Source organism: Propithecus coquereli, unplaced genomic scaffold (genome assembly GCF_000956105.1).
Source record: "Propithecus coquereli isolate 6110/MARCELLA unplaced genomic scaffold, Pcoq_1.0 Scaffold227, whole genome shotgun sequence".
NCBI classification, from domain to species: Eukaryota; Metazoa; Chordata; class Mammalia; order Primates; family Indriidae; genus Propithecus; species Propithecus coquereli.
In genome coordinates, this window is record NW_012147808.1 from 1,639,410 (window position 1) to 1,655,146 (window position 15,737).

The 15,737-nt window shown below is 40.9% G+C and overlaps 1 protein-coding gene across 6 annotated transcripts in view; it reads right to left on the reverse strand.

Moving 5' to 3' along the window:
* AMBRA1 (autophagy/beclin-1 regulator 1) overlaps window positions 1-15,737 on the reverse strand; it is a 185,504-nt gene that overhangs the window by 100,500 nt on the left and 69,267 nt on the right. For all 6 annotated transcript variants that reach the window (XM_012645193.1, XM_012645191.1, XM_012645192.1 and 3 more), the window contains 2 exons: window positions 9,004-9,084; window positions 8,151-8,251 (listed from right to left, as the gene is read on the reverse strand). In XM_012645193.1, coding sequence (XP_012500647.1) covers window positions 8,151-8,251; window positions 9,004-9,084 — 182 coding nt within the window. The remainder of the gene's footprint in view (window positions 1-8,150; window positions 8,252-9,003; window positions 9,085-15,737) is intronic.

The window sequence follows — 15,737 nt, forward strand, 5'->3', positions numbered from 1 at the left end:
AATGAGTTAATCTAGAGCAGTGATTGTCAAATCTCCAGGTGCACCAGGATCACCTGGAAGACTTTTTAAAACACAAATTCCTGGGCCCCACAACCACAGTTTCTGATTCAGTGGGTCTGGGGAAGAGCCCAAGGATTTGCATTTGTGACAAGGGCCTAGTTGATGCTGATGCTAATCATCCAGGAACTACACTTTGAGAATCCCATGTTGTCATGCTATATAGGAACAAGTACTTGGTCTACTGAGCAGATGCTTATTTCATCAGCACAGATCCTGATGGGGACAGAAGAGAGTTTTTCAAATGCACACTTCTTGACTCCTTTACCACCCTCCTTGGGTAACAGCTACAGGCACCAGCAGACACACTGGATTGTGATGCTATCAACACAGGGATCCTCAGGTTACCATCTGTTGGTGGCCTAGAGCACAATCTCCCAGTCTTCTTAACTCACTGACCATTGGGAGAAAGCCCTGCTTGGGACCCAGGAAGGGCTCCACTAAAAAGGAAGGAAGAAGCACAGTGAGAGATCAGCAAGGTTCTATCAGGGAGGAGACTGGCATAATTTTAACTCACACTGGCCCCAAAAATTTATAATAAAAATGATACAAATATAATCATAATAACTAATACCTATGGAACACTTATTTTTGTGCCAAACAATATTATTCTAAATGCTGCACATATATTAACTCATTTAATTCTCAATACAACCCTATGAGCTAACTACTATTCTTCCAGATGAAGAAACTGAGGTCCAAAAAGGTAAAATATATAAATTACCCAAGATTACACTGCTAGGAAGCAACAGAATGATTGTTTGAACTAAAGCAGTCTGGCTCTGAAGCCCAAACTCTTAAACATTTTGGTCTACTGCCTCTTGACGAGACTATACCCTGCAAAATGATAGCTGTCCTCCCTGTGCCACACTCACCCATGCTCATAGCCCCACTCAAAAGCTCACAGTCCCCCCAAATGGGGACACATTCAGAACTTCTTCAAACTGTACCCAAAGACGTAAATCCTTAGTCCAAGCCCAGGCTTTAGCCACACCTCCCTTAGCTAATCTGTCAGGACTGGCAGCTAAAGTCCCAGGGGAATTATCAAATTTTTAGTGGCAGGACCAAAACAAAACACAGAAAATCTGGCCACTCTCTGGCTAGACTGTAAACTCCCTGAGGGCAGAACCATTTAATTCTCTTGTAATACCCAAAGTGTCCTGGAAAATGCTAAGCATTTAGAAAGTGTTATGCACATTTAAAAGTGATAGTACAGAAATGGCACTGGGGTAAAGCATCAATGAGGAAAGATCAAGAGGAAATTTCCTGTGGGAAAGAGAGGCAGAGGGATAGAAAAACCTAATCACACATATAAAAGGAACAGGAAAGTTCATTGACGAGGCCCAATATTTTTCCCTAGTAAAGACTGAAGAAGCACAGGTATTCAGCTTAGCAACTGGGACCCAGGTTCTCAGTAAGCACAGCTCTTATTATAGATATAAGGAGATATGATAAAGGGTTGTGGCAGAGAGGACATGAATGCTCCAGTGATTGATGGACAGCAAATAAGTAAAAGGCCCTGGGGGCTGTAAGGCATTTGGGAAGGCTGAGCTCTCTGGAAGCTCTCTGGGAGCATTTACTTCTCTGTTTCCCAGGCAACCAAGCCAGCCCTTTATCACCTTCACTTTTATCGCTGGAGCAGAATGAAAGGTAATTGGGTTAATTATTAAAGCAGCACTAGCTAGTACCACCACCAGTAATTGTCCATTTATCTGGGGTTTATTCCAACTCAACATCTTAATTGATGTTGAGTTGGAATGTGCCACTCACTTTATTTGCCTGGCTACTGGGTACCAGATGGGTACAGAGAAAAAAGATAACGGGAGATAAAAGAGATAAAGGGTCCAACACTAGAATTATTATTTGTTTCTGCTCATATTCATTTAAGTAATACCATGGTGGTACTCAACTGTATTCAGAATTATTCACCCTTCCCAAGATTTGCCAATTCAAATGAAGATCTGCTATGTTAAGCAATTTGTTGTATTAGACAGCTATGATATCAGGTGGCGAAATCAAGCTAATTCCTAAAAGTCAGCAAGTAGTTGGCCAAACTAGACAAGAAAGGCCTCCCTGATAGTAATTTCCTAAGGTACCAAGGAAGTGGAGAACATCTAAGAGAGAGTACTGGTATTTTTAAGAGATAAGAGGGGCAAAGGACAACCAAAAATAAAGTTAACAAGAAAAAGAAAAGTAAGTTCTTATAAAAGGTATATCTTCTATCTTTCCCATACCAGGCAACAAACAAGGATGCCTGAGACATAAGATTATATAAAACAGTAAGTTAACACTGTACTGTTGGGTTTGTAATACAAACAGATGTAATATATATAATATCACAAAGAAGGTGGAAAGGAATGGAACTATAGTGGAACAAAGTTTCTGTATCTTACCAGAATTAAATCTGTATAAATCTGAAGAAGATTCTGATAAAATATAGTTCAAAAATCAATAAAGAAATTAAAATGGTACATTAGATGACATCCATTTAATACAAATTAATTCAGTAAGGGAGGAACAGAGCAATAAAAAAAAGACATTAGAAATAAAGAAAACAGTAAAATGGCAGACAAAAACCCAACAATGTCAATAATATTAAATGTGATGAGACTAAGTAATCCAATCAGAAGGCAGAAATTATCGGGCTATATAAAAACAAGATCCAACCACACACTTTCTGTAAGATGCACACTTCAGATTCAAAGATCTAAATAGGTTGACAGTAAAGAAATGGAAAAAGACAGATCATGTAATCAACCACCATGAAAGAGCTGGAATAGCTATACTAACATAAGATAAAAATTGACTTTAAGACAAAAATATTACTAGAGACAGAGGAACATTTTATAATTACAAAAGAGTTAATTTATCAGGAAGATATATCAATCATAGATATATATGCACCTAATGACAAAAGCCCCAAAATACATGAATCAAGAATTAATAATGGCTGGGCGCGGTGGCTCACACCTGTAATCCTAGCACTCTGGGAGGCCGAGGCCGGCGGATTGTTTGAGCTCAGGAGTTCAAAACTAGCCTGAGCAAGAGCGAGACCCTGTCTCTACTAAAAACAGAAAGAAATTAATTGGACAACTAAAAATATATAGAAAAAATTAGCCGGGCGTGGTGGCGCATGCCTATAGTCCCAGCTACTCGGGAGGCTGAGGCAGAAGGATCGCTTGAGCCCAGGAGTTTGAGGTTGCAGTGAGCCAGGATGACGCCACGGCACTCTACCCAGGGCAACACAGTGAGACTCTGTCTCAAAAAAAAAAAAAAAAAGAATTAATAAAACTGGCTGGGCGTGGTGGCTCACACCTATAATCCTAGCACTCTGGGAGGCCAGGGCAGGAGGATCACTTGAGCTCAGGAGTTTGAGACCAGCTTTAGCAAGAGTGAGACACCATCTATTCAAAAAATAGAAAAAATTTGCCAGGTGTGGTGGCTCAGGCCTGTAGTCCCAGCTACTCGGGAGGCTGAGGCAGGAGGATCTCTTGAGCCTAGGAGTTTGAGGTTGCAGTGAGCTACAATGACGCTACTGCACTCTAGCTGGGGCAACAGAGTGAGACACTGTCTTATGGGGGGAAAAAAAAACTGAAGGGAGAAATACAGAATTCAGCAACAATAGCTGGAGATTTCAATACCCTACTCTCAGTGATAGATTGAACAACAAGACAGAAAATCAGCAAGGATATATAAAACTTGAACAACACCGTCAACCAAGTAGACCTAACTGGCACCTACAAAACACTCTACCCAACAACAGAATAGACATTCTTCTCATACACACATATAACATTCTCTGGGATAGCCCATATGCTAAACTATAAAACAAGTTCCAATAAATTTAAATTAATTGAAATCATACAAAGTATGTTCTTAGGCCACTGTGAAACTCAATAAGAAATCAACAACAGAAGGAAATTTGGGAAATTCACAAACATACGAAAATTGAACAACACACTCCTAAACAACTAACAGGTCAAAGAAGAAATCATAAGAAAAATTAGGAGAACTGGGCACAAAGCCATTTCTAGCCCAAGACACTCAACCAGGCCCCAATGACTTGTGACTAAGAGCAAGAAAATCCTGACACTTCCCATTGATTTTAATCAAAATAGTAAATTAAGTACATCAGGCCCACATCTGCTGGAAGCAGATGCTCATTAGGATGAAAGTCAAAAAGATTATGCAGGACAGATAACTAATACCCTACATTACCCCGGTCCCTATCTCTCAGAAGTTTTTTGTTCTTCCAGTAATTACCAGGAGGCTGTCAAATGCCAGGGCTTCTCACTTCACTTTTGTGAGGCTTTAAACATGCAGAAAAATACTATAAGCTTAAGACCCTTTTAGCAGATACTACTTAAACTCAAGCAAAACATGGCACAGAAGATAGAACAGAGGTCTTATGAGTTAGGCAGATCTTGTTTAAAGTTCCAGGTCAGCTTTTCACAGTGACTAGGCAAGTGATATAACTTCTCTGAGCCTCAGTTCTCTTCCCGGCGGAATCGAAATGCTAACACCTATCTCACAGGGTTGTCACAATGATTAAAGGAGATAAATGTATGAGAAAGCACTTAGGACAGAACCAGGCCCATAGTAGGCAGTCATTAGCTTCATTTCAGTTGCTGTTACTACACAGAGCTAGAGTTGTCTGCTAAAATGTCAGCAGGGGGAGCTCCCCAGACTTTTGTGTATTTCTCCAAAAATATACGTGGTACAGTTGCCGTAGCTTTAAATGTATTTATATCTTTTTCGGTATGAATCTAGGATTTGTGTTGCTGAAGATGGTTCATGCCCTGGGTTGATGAGTGATTGAAGGCCACCAGGAATCTACAGAATTGTGTGGACAGCACCAAGATAAGGGAGAAGACATGAAGATTAACAGACTATCAAAACATTTTTCTGGGCCGGGCGCGGTAGCTCACGCCTGTAATCCCAGCACTCTGGGAGGCCGAGGCCGGCGGATTGTTTGAGCTCAGGAGTTCGAGATCAGCCTGAGCAAGAGCGAGACTCCATCTCTACTAAAAATAGAAACAAATTAATTGGACAACTAAAAATATATAGAAAAAATTAGCCGGGCATGGTGGCGCATGCCTGTAATCCCAGCTACTCGGGAAGCTGAGGCAGAAGGATAACCTGAGCCCAGGAGTCTGAGGTTGCTGTGAGCTAGGCTAACGCCACGGCACTCACTCTAGCCAGGGCAACAGAGTGAGACTCTGTCTCAAAAAAAAAACTAAAAAAACAAACATTTCTCTGTAGTAGCTTCTGTTTCCTATTATTGCTCTCTAAGGTTCTTGTGGGAGGAAGTAAACAGAATAGATCTTGATTTTCTACATATCCATTTTTGTTGTGATTCTGAATGGCATTAGGTAGGGTCTACTGGAGATTTATTTGCCACCACAGTACTGGTCACACCTCCTAAAACTGCAGGTATGTGTCTGCTTCTTCCCTCCAGGGTTGACAAATTTCCAAGTTTCAACCCTGCAAAAAGCGACTCACCATACAAAGGTTCCACTTATGTTTGGAGCCAAGAACTGAATGGCAAGACTGAGATATAGCCAACCAACCTAGACTCTGAGCTACAGGAAGACAGGGATCATGCCTGTTTTATTCACTCTGGTAGCCTAGGACAGTGCCTGGCAGATAAGAGCTGCCGAACAAATATCTGCTGAATGTAATTGTTCTGGGACCATTACAACCTCATTCCAATCATACAAAACAAAGTGTCTTTCCAGGAAAATTGGGAGTGCTTACTGCTAAAAAGCCAATTTCTCTTTCACTCTGAAAGCTATTATTATAGCAGCTCAATTACATGATCACAAGTAAGTTTAATAAAAAGCAAAACATCTGTATCCAGCAGGGCAAGGAGGCTCAGGGAAAAGGCTATTATATAAGAAGATTTTCCTCAACAAGCACCACTGGGTCATAAAAAGCTATGTCCACTAACCATATAAAACAGAGGAATTAAAACAAATAACAAAAATGCTGATGGTCAGCAAAGTTCCCTGGGAGCTCTTTTCCTCCTATAGATTAAGGTCCTGGAAAAAGAATGATATTTTGATGCTTTGTCCTTTAAAACGACTGTGGGGAGGCAGACTAAGAAGGTGGTGTCGAGTGCAAGCTCTGGAATCCACCACCTGGGCTCAGCTCTGGCTCCTCTCCTTCCTAGCTGCATCATTCTGGACAGTTAGCCCTGGGGGCTCCAGGTTCCTCCACCGCTAATTAGGTAATAGCACCTACCTCATAGCATTACTGTAAGGCAGAAATAAAGTATGTGTGAAACACTTATTAATGAAACACTTCCTAGCATATAGCAAGTGCTCAATAAATGTTAGGTTTTTTTGTTGCTATTATTATTATTGGAACTTTCTTAAGAGAAGAAAACAACTGATACAACTGCCAAAAAATACCAACTACGGGACTTCTAAGAAAAGACCAATAGACATTCTATAACATGAACCTTGAAAAAATGGAACAAACTAGTCTAATTATAAATGGAAACCATCTGCTAATCTAACCTAAGAGTGAGGTCTAGGGAGTCTAGATTTCCTTCTCCTAGTGGCATTTTGCATCCTTTGCTAGAGAGATTTTCTCAGTAGATTTCCCCATCTGTAAACAGCTGCCTGCTGGAACACAGCCCCTATATTCAAAGGTATTCATAAGTGAAATTAGGCCATTTGGGGTCAGACCACTGTGCATGAAGTAGGGAATAGGAAATGGAGGTAAGGAGTTATTGGAGGCAAGAAGGAAAAAAACAACATACAGCTGTTCCAAAAAAGCTAAATGCCAAGGAAACAGAGATTTGCCAGCAGTAGAGGAGCAGGAGGTGCCGTGTGGGGTGGTGGAGGCAGATGTCTGGAACAAAGAAGGGTGGAGAAGAACTCTGTAGTATTGCCTGGCAGCAAGTCATTATCTGTCAGTGAAGAGCTTCCACATGCCTTCGGTCAAACCACATGGAAGTGTTGGGCAAGGAGAAGCACGGGACCATAGGGTCTGTTTTACAACTAGGGCCAGAGCCCTCCTCAGATGAGTCTGTCAGGAGACAATGGTATAGTCTGGTCCCCCGCCAGGAAGTCCTGCTATATAGCAGAGAAACTACTGATGTTTCTGGGATCTCTGGGCCTTATTGTTGGGTCAAACACACTACTTAGGGAAGGCCAGTTCCCATGGTCTTGATGCTGTCACAGTAGCTCAGTTACAGATCATAAAATAAAGCCTGTCAGGTTCCCACAGCCTGACAGTGCCACTGCCTCAGCAGACCCCTCCCTACCTTTAACCACCATATGGTCCAGATTTTCCGAAACAGATCTCATTTAAAAATTTTTAATAAAGATGCTTATTAAAGATACCTCTAAATGTGGCTTGATTTTTATACCTTTTATGCCTTTGCACATATAAATCTGCAATGTGGCAGTGGAGGTTGGAGGAGAGGGGAGAAAGTGAGATAGGGAAACAACTTTTGTGACAAAAAAAAGGGAATTCTGGTTTGTTTCTTTCTCTAGACACTGACCAGAAACAACAGCAAACATCATGCCTCAAAGCCCAAAAACAATGGTCACTAAGCTCTCCAACCATTATAAAACTGCCTCGATAGGGCTTGCCCAGCCCATTTTCTGTTCTAGGAGATTTCTGTGCCACCTCCACTGTTTTCTCCCCCTCCTCCTTCCTCAGAAGATTCCACAGTGCCTGGAAACTCCATGTGCTGGCAGCAGCAAAGGGTTGGAGAGGTGTGCATTAAGCTCCTAATTAAATCACAGGATCTGGCTCATGAGTGTCTCACCAACCAAAACATCAACAAGACATCTTTATCATTCAATTAAAAGCATAGCCAGAATTTAATTGCTGGATTAAGAGACAAATGGTTTAAACGAATAATTTTTAAAATGGTCTGAAAGAAGTAGAAAGGACAGGAGAAAGTTTTCCTCAACCTTGCATTTCCTGCTTTGAAGTAAGGAACTAACTACAGGACCCCAAAACAGAGTTTTCAGCCAGATGCCAAGACACCATCATATCAGCACAAGTAGAGAGAGAAGCTTTATGTGGCTCCCTGCCTCTTCGCATTTTCAAAATCCAAAGACACATTTCCTTACCTGCCAGGACCCTGTTTACAGAAGAGTGAGTAGCCAAGCCAGGCTGTCCACGTTCATGAAAAATCCCAGCATAAGGCAAGTACTCAGGCAGCAAAAAACGCCTACAAGAAGGAATCACATATGAAAAGCTGATTAAAAACTACATAAAGCAAAAGAGATACTACAATACTAACTACCTACATTCAAAAATCTAGGCCATAAGATCCATTGAACCTAAAGAATACAGATGCCCAGAAAGGAGTAAAAATTCCCAGGATTTGTCCTTTCACAGATTTTTACCTCCTTCCTGCCCTTCCTTTTAAAGTAAAGTTCCTGGCCAGGCATGATGGCTCATGCCTATAATCCCAACACTCTGGGAGGCCAAGGCAGGAGGATCACTTGAACCCAGGAGTTTGAGACCATGCTAGGCAACACAGGAAGACCCTGTCTCTACAAAAAATTTTTTTAAAAAATTAACTGGGTGCAGTAGCACATGCCTGTAGTCTCAGCTATTCTGGAGGCTGAGGTAGAAGGATCACTTGAGCCCAAGAGTTTGAGGCTGTAGTGAGCTATAATCATGTCACTGAACTCCAGCCTGGGTGACACAGTGAGAACTCGTCTAAAAAATAAATAAATAAAAATAAAATAAAGTTCCCCAAGCCTTCTATTCTTGAACAGGATAATCCCAATGCCACTTGTCTATCTCTTTTCATTGTGGCTAATCATCACCTGTCAAGTCTTTACATGGTCAGGCTGGACTGTAGGCTAACTGGGAAATAATTTCAGATATGGACAATCCAACAGAAAATAAGTTTAAAATGAAATCCTGGGCTCTAATAAAGTCTCCCTCTGTTGCTGACAACCCAGTTCTTACCTTGGGACAAAGCGTCCAAGTGAAGGTGCAGACATCCGGGCATTGCGTGGAGCTCGGTGCCTGGATCTGTCACCATTGTCCCTGGAGAAAACAAAAGGACTACACATAAGAGAGTCACTAAGGCAGAATTACCCCCTAGCCCAAAAAACAAGCATCCCCAAAACTAAATTCCTATACTTAAGAGAGGACCCCCCCATAGAAATGAGTCATCTGGAGTTGCTCAGAAATTGTATGGCACTTTAATAAAACACATTTCTGGAGTACCTCAACTAAAAGATTTATGAGCATTTACCAACAGTTTATGAAGGAGAAGGAGGATTTTTCTTGAGTTAATGTGGTTTCTGAACCCTGAAGCATCTGAAATGGAAGCCAAGTTTAGATCCTGGGATCTGGAATGGATATATATAAACTTCTTTTTCTATATTGTCAGATGCAAGAAAAATGTGGCTTTGAGGGTCTTAAAGGAAGAAAAATTCCCCCATCCATTTCATTTGGCAAATGCTTATCTTCAAATGAAATCTGTTTAGGTCTTCCGTGTGAAAAAAAAAAATCAGTGATAAGTGAAAGAAAAAAAACACACAAAAGAAAAAGACAGTCCCTTCTTTTAGAGACTAAAAAATTGACAATGGTGAAGAATATTAGAAAATGCCATCCAAAGCCAGATCATTTGAGTAAAAAGATAGAAGTCTAGGTATTATCTTTATGGACTTTCAAAGCAATAGTAGTAACCACCATTTATTAAGTATCTACAAAGTTCTAATACAAAGGTTATTATGTTTAATAATAACCCCATTTAATCCTTTTAGATATCCCATGAAGTATTATTAGTTCTGTTTTATAGATAAGAAAACTAAAGACCAGAGAGGCAAATATCCAAGGTCACGCAACTAGTAAGCAGCTGAGGCAGGTTTCAAGGAAGATGTGACTGTGAAGCCCTAGATCTTTCCACTGTCTTTCACTGATTCCTACGAGAAAAGAGAAGAAAGGAACTTCACGTGGTTTAGTTTCCAATGTATCAAAGGAACAGCAGGCCAAAGGGCACTGGCTGGACAGAGCAGTTAATTAGCTGCTTAACCAACCCCACAAAATAAATGAACCTCTGACAGCTTGATTTGGGACATTTTTTGAATTCTCCCTTTTGGATTATCTCCACATCAAAGAGATAATCTTCAAACTGGCTCTGGAACCAAAGTTAAGGCAACACTTCAGCTTATTAAGTGGACCATCGGGAGCTTCACTAGTCCAAAACAAAAGCCTATGATGGCTTTTATATTTTGGTAGAATTGGCTGTTGAGCATTAAGAGACTAATCAATACCAGGGATATTGGAAGCTGATCCATTAAAAGTCACTACTTGGTTTTTCTTTTCCCAAAAGAGAAAGTACATTATTGTTTTCTGTAACATAGCATATTCCTTTGACTTGAAACTCTGTAGATGAAAGGAGGGGTGAGAAGAGAGAGATAAGATTAAATGGGGGATTGAAAAGAATACTGAGATCAGATTGCAGTTACTGGGGACCCCAAAATTATTACACATACATACAAAGGAGTAGCTGAATATCAAACAAATAAGATAGCTCCCAAATTAAGCATATTATTATTTTTCAAATATATGAAGATTCCAATTGCAAACAGTTAAAGTACTACTAATTCATTTAAAAGTACAAGTGGGCCAGGCACGGTGGCTCACGCCTGTAATCCTAGCACTCTGGGAGGCCGAGGCGGGTGGATTGTTTGAGCTCAGGAGTTCGAAATCAGCCTGAGCAAGAGCGAGACCCCGTCTCTACTAAAAACAGAAAGAAATTAATCGGACAACTAAAAATACAGAGAAAAAATTAGCCGGGCATGGTGGCGCATGCCTGTAGTCCCAGCTACTCGGGAGGCTGAGGCAGGAGGATCGCTTGAGCCCAGGAGTTTGAGGTTGCTGTGAGCTAGGATGACGCCACGGCACTCTAGCCCGGGCAACACAGTGAGACTCTGTCTCAAAAAAAAAAAAAAAAAGTACAAGTGAATTCATGATAGCTTTTCATTATTGCATATTTTACTTACCAATGGGCACTAAAAGTATAACTAAGTATCATGAGAAGAGCTAAACTTGTCTCTTAAGAAAAAAATAAAAATAAAAAACTAAGCTAGAAAGAAGCCTTATGGGGCAAATCCAATCACTTTATTCTACAGCTGTGAGAGAGAGCTGGCCTTCCCAAAATCACACTGCAGAACTGGCAATTTCTTCCTACAAGGTCCAAAGATTCACCTCTTTCTGGACCATGAACAATACTCTATCTGGTGCTAGCAGGGTTGAAGAACAGGGAAGGAGAAGCCAGTACACTGGAAAATACTGAGCAGTTGCCAGTGCCCAAAGATGACACAGAGCTCAAAGAAAGGACACAAGAAGGCAACAGAGAAAAATGTACAAACACTAGGGCTAAGAAAAATGTGGACTCCTACAGCATATAAATAGCACAAGCATCTTTTTGTTGTTATTAATATTAAAACCTAAAAACAATCAACTTCTTTCTGATTCAGTTGCTCCCTCCATTTTAAAAAAGGGGTTAAGATGGTAAAGTTTACGTTACATGTATTTTGCCACAACAAGAAAAAAACTGAAAGTGAGGGGGGTGCACAAAATATAGCCAGAGGTAACAGCTGCACAGTGTTTAGAGATTACTAGAGAATATATAAAGGGAAATAAGAATGATATCAGCTGGTTCAGATATAAGCAAAGACTCACACTGAAGGTTACATCGGGCACCAAAAAAGAGGCAATATATTAAGTGAGTGGAGGTGTATGTGTTGGTTCTCAGCTTATTTAACATCTTAGCCAAGAATGGCGAAGCAGGATCTAAATGGCATCTCAATAAAGTGTACAAAAGATTTCAAATTGAAAGCATTGAGAACTCTAGCAAAGAAGGAAAAAGGACAGAATAGGATCCAGAATGATTACGAAAACATGAAACATGGTAAACACACAATATGAGATGCTTCTTGTGGTAGAAAAAACCCCAAAGACCTCTAGAAGAAAATAGCCTATAATAAAGACAGCTCAAACATTTACTGACCAGGAAAAACCTTGAAAACAGGAACGGGTTAAACGGCAGAGGCCAGTATACACAACAAAATTGCATTGGTGATACAGTGGTGAGCATAGCTGCCTTCCAGAATACACAACAAAAGGGCAAGATAGACAAGAAGTGGGGGGAAAAGAACTTGGCTTTAGTATTGTCGCACAAAAATCCCAACCCAAAGGCACAGCTACAAATAAACTAAGGGTAGAAAGAGTAATAATGACTCTCTAGATTTCACAGTCTGGAAAAAAAGGAAGATTCCATGATAAAGAGTTGAGATGGGGAAACAAATTCCAATGCATAAAATGTGGGGGGAGAACTGAAGCAAGGGGAGAAGGATAATGGTAAGAGTTTCAAGAAAAGAGCAAAGAAATCAAAAGTATTTAAAATAACGATGTATTCAGAAAACTACATAGAATCTGCCACTCATTTCAGTACTGATCCAAGGTCGAGAAAAAGCAAGGCTTCATGAGATGGAAGGAGGCAAAATTAGTCAGGTAGAGACAGAATACGAGCAGATTGGAAGATGTTTGCCAGATGAACAGTGGGAGAAAGGCAGACCCAGAGAGGCAGTTTACCTAAGAAATACTGAAGGGTGCTAAATACTGGGGTCTAACATAATACAGACAAAGCCCTTTCCATGGGTGGAGCCTTAAAACCAAGTGTGAAGAACAGAGTACGCAAATATGCCAGTGTTGCTCCTCCAATATGGGAGGAATACTTTTCAGGGAAGCACCAGAGAAATCCTCATCAATTTCAACCGCCAGAAGCTGCCTTTAAGTCAGCAGGATAGAAGCTGGCTGGGTTATTAATGGCTCTTCCAGTCGTTGAACTCTGTATCTCTGATTAACTCTCAGAGGGGTATTTGGGAAGGAGGGGGAAAAATATTTTCTTATGAAAGATTTTACCAGAAGAAAAACACCCTTCAAACAATCAAGCATCCCAGACAAGTGCTGAATACAAGAAGACGCGTTTCCAGAACGAGAGAGAGAGACACAGCAGCAACTCTTTTGCTAAATGTCCAGGATTAATTGCCTCAGAGAGAGGCTGTAATTTAAAGGAATAAAAAATGCACCTACAGACTACTGAGTCCTGACCAGACAGTCAGGTTGTCATTGCTCCTCAATGACAAACAGCTCTGACTTGGGCCTTTATAAATGAAGCTTTTGCAGCAAAAAGCTCAAAAGGCCATTGTCCTCTTGACAGCACATATTTGACTTTGCTGAAAACTAGACTATTAAAAAAAAATATATATGTTTCCCTATGCTCCTCTGTTTCTACTCCATATCTAGACAATAGAAGGCCTCGTTGGTATTCCTGTCCCTGAATGGCACAGTGATCTTGGTCAAGTCCTTTCCTTACTCAGTGCTGGTAGTAAGAACCTGGGGCCCCAATCTCTTTCAAGGACTGGCACACATGCAAGGGCTTAGTTTTCTGGAAAGAAGGTACAGTCCCAGCTGATATCATTCATAGGGAAAAGCTAATAGCATGGGTCTCCTGGAACTGCAGAGCCTTCATTCTTCTCCAAGGAATAGTAATATAAGAGATAATTACCATTTACAAATTCCTCTCCTCTCTTATTCTACCTTTTAATTTCATCTGCCTGCATTATGCAAATCCATATCCCATAGTGCATTTTATGTTAAAAAATAAGCGTGTAAATCTAAGGGTTATGTCCTCCCCCTTCCCCCGCCCCAGCTGTTTAATTCTTTGCTTCTGTATTTTCCCATTCTAAGCCCAGGCACAATACAGACATATCTTATAAACTTAGTTCAAAATTGGCTCCAGTAAGAGTAAAAAAGGACTTGGGTAGCATTTTACTTAGAGAAATAGGAAATAAGATGGCTCTGCTCTCAGGCAGCCCATTTCCCCAGAAACATTCACAAACAGGCCCCATCTTAGAAAATACCAAGGCCTCTTATGCCCGATACTTATAATTCGGCCCTCAAATATCCTTGTCTAGACTACACCCACTGCTTTCTAATTGGTTCCCCTGCATCAGTACACTTGCCACTTTAAGTCACCTTAACCAATACTGTCAGATTTAGCTGCCTAAAATACATATTGAATAATGGCTGGCCCTACATAAAGTCTACACTTCTCAGCCAGGTATTCCAGGCCCTCCACAGTTCAGAGCTTTCTGATATCTCTCCCATATCACAAATACTCCATAGCTCTAGCCACAGATCTATTCAGGTTTATTCCCTGAATAAACCCTGTATATCTCCTATCTCTGGGCTTTTGTTTAAGCTGTTCCCTTTATCTAGACTCTCCTTCCCTACACCCACCCTCCACAAAAATTCCTAAACCAGAGTTCTATGCAGTCCTCAACATTTAGCTCAAATCCATGAAGTCTTCTCACATCTCCCCTTCACACAACGCTGATCTAGTACTTCAGTGGTAACTTATTACAGTCTCTCTTTTACATAGGTAAAAATCTGATAATGTTATTCCATAGCTTAAAATACTTCAATGACTCCCTCTTACCTCTGAGAAAAAGGTCACCTCCTTTGCAAGGCACACAAGACTCTCTAAGATCTGGCACCACGGTAACTCTAATGGTTCATCTCCTGCCACATATCTTGGATTTCATAGTCTAGCTACACCTACCAACAAGGCAATTTCCAGCCCGGTGTAGCGGCTAATGCCTGTAATCCCAGCACCCTGGGAAGCCGAGGTGGGAGGATCACTTGAGGTCAGAATTCGAGACCAGCCTGAGTAACCCATCTCTACAAAAAATAGAAAAATTAGCTGGGCACGGTGGTGTGCGCCTGTAGGCCCAGCTACTTGGGAGGCTGAGGCAGGAGGATCACTTGAGCCCAGAAGTGTGAGGTTGCAGTGAGCTATGATCACACCACTGCACTCTATCCCAGGCAACAGAGCAGGACCCTGTTTTCAAAAAAAAAAAGAAATTTCCAAAAGTATTCCATGCTGTTTCATGTTTCCCTGATCATGCATTTATAGCTAATCTTCTAAGAACGTTGTTTCCTTCAATGTTGCTTTGTAAAATATTGATGAGGAAAAAACCCAATTTCTGGCTGGGGCCACTGTCTGTGTAGAGGTTGCACGTTCTCCCCATGTCTACACGGGTTTTCTCTGGGTACTCTGGTTTCCTCCCTCATCTCAAAGATGTGCATGTGAAGTGAGATGGTGTGTCTAGACTGTCTCAGTCTGAGTGAGCGTCAGTGGGAGTGTGAGTGTGGTGTGCCCTGAGATGGAATGGTGTCCTAGACAGGGATAGGGTCCAGCTACCCGTGACCCTGAACTGGAATAAGTAGGTTGGAAAATAAATGAATAAATACAAATTAGTGTAAACTAAAAATTTGTAAAGGATGCAATAATCATACAGATGAATGATAACAGCAGTACAGAAGCACTCTGTGAGCCCACCATATTTTGAACTGCCTGGTGGGAGGTACTTCTAACAATTTTCACTTCATAAACATTTATTGCTTGATTTAATCCACCAGCACTATGACCACTGTCACTCACTGATTCACCAAAAATTGGGTAAATAATTATCTTATTTTTATTAATCTTTCTTAAATGTATGTATAGCTCACATTTATTTTAAAGTTTAACATGAGAAGTGTTTTGGGCCAGGCACAGTGGCTCATGCCTGTGATCCCAGCACTTTGGGAGGCCGAGGCAGGAGGATCACTTGAACCCA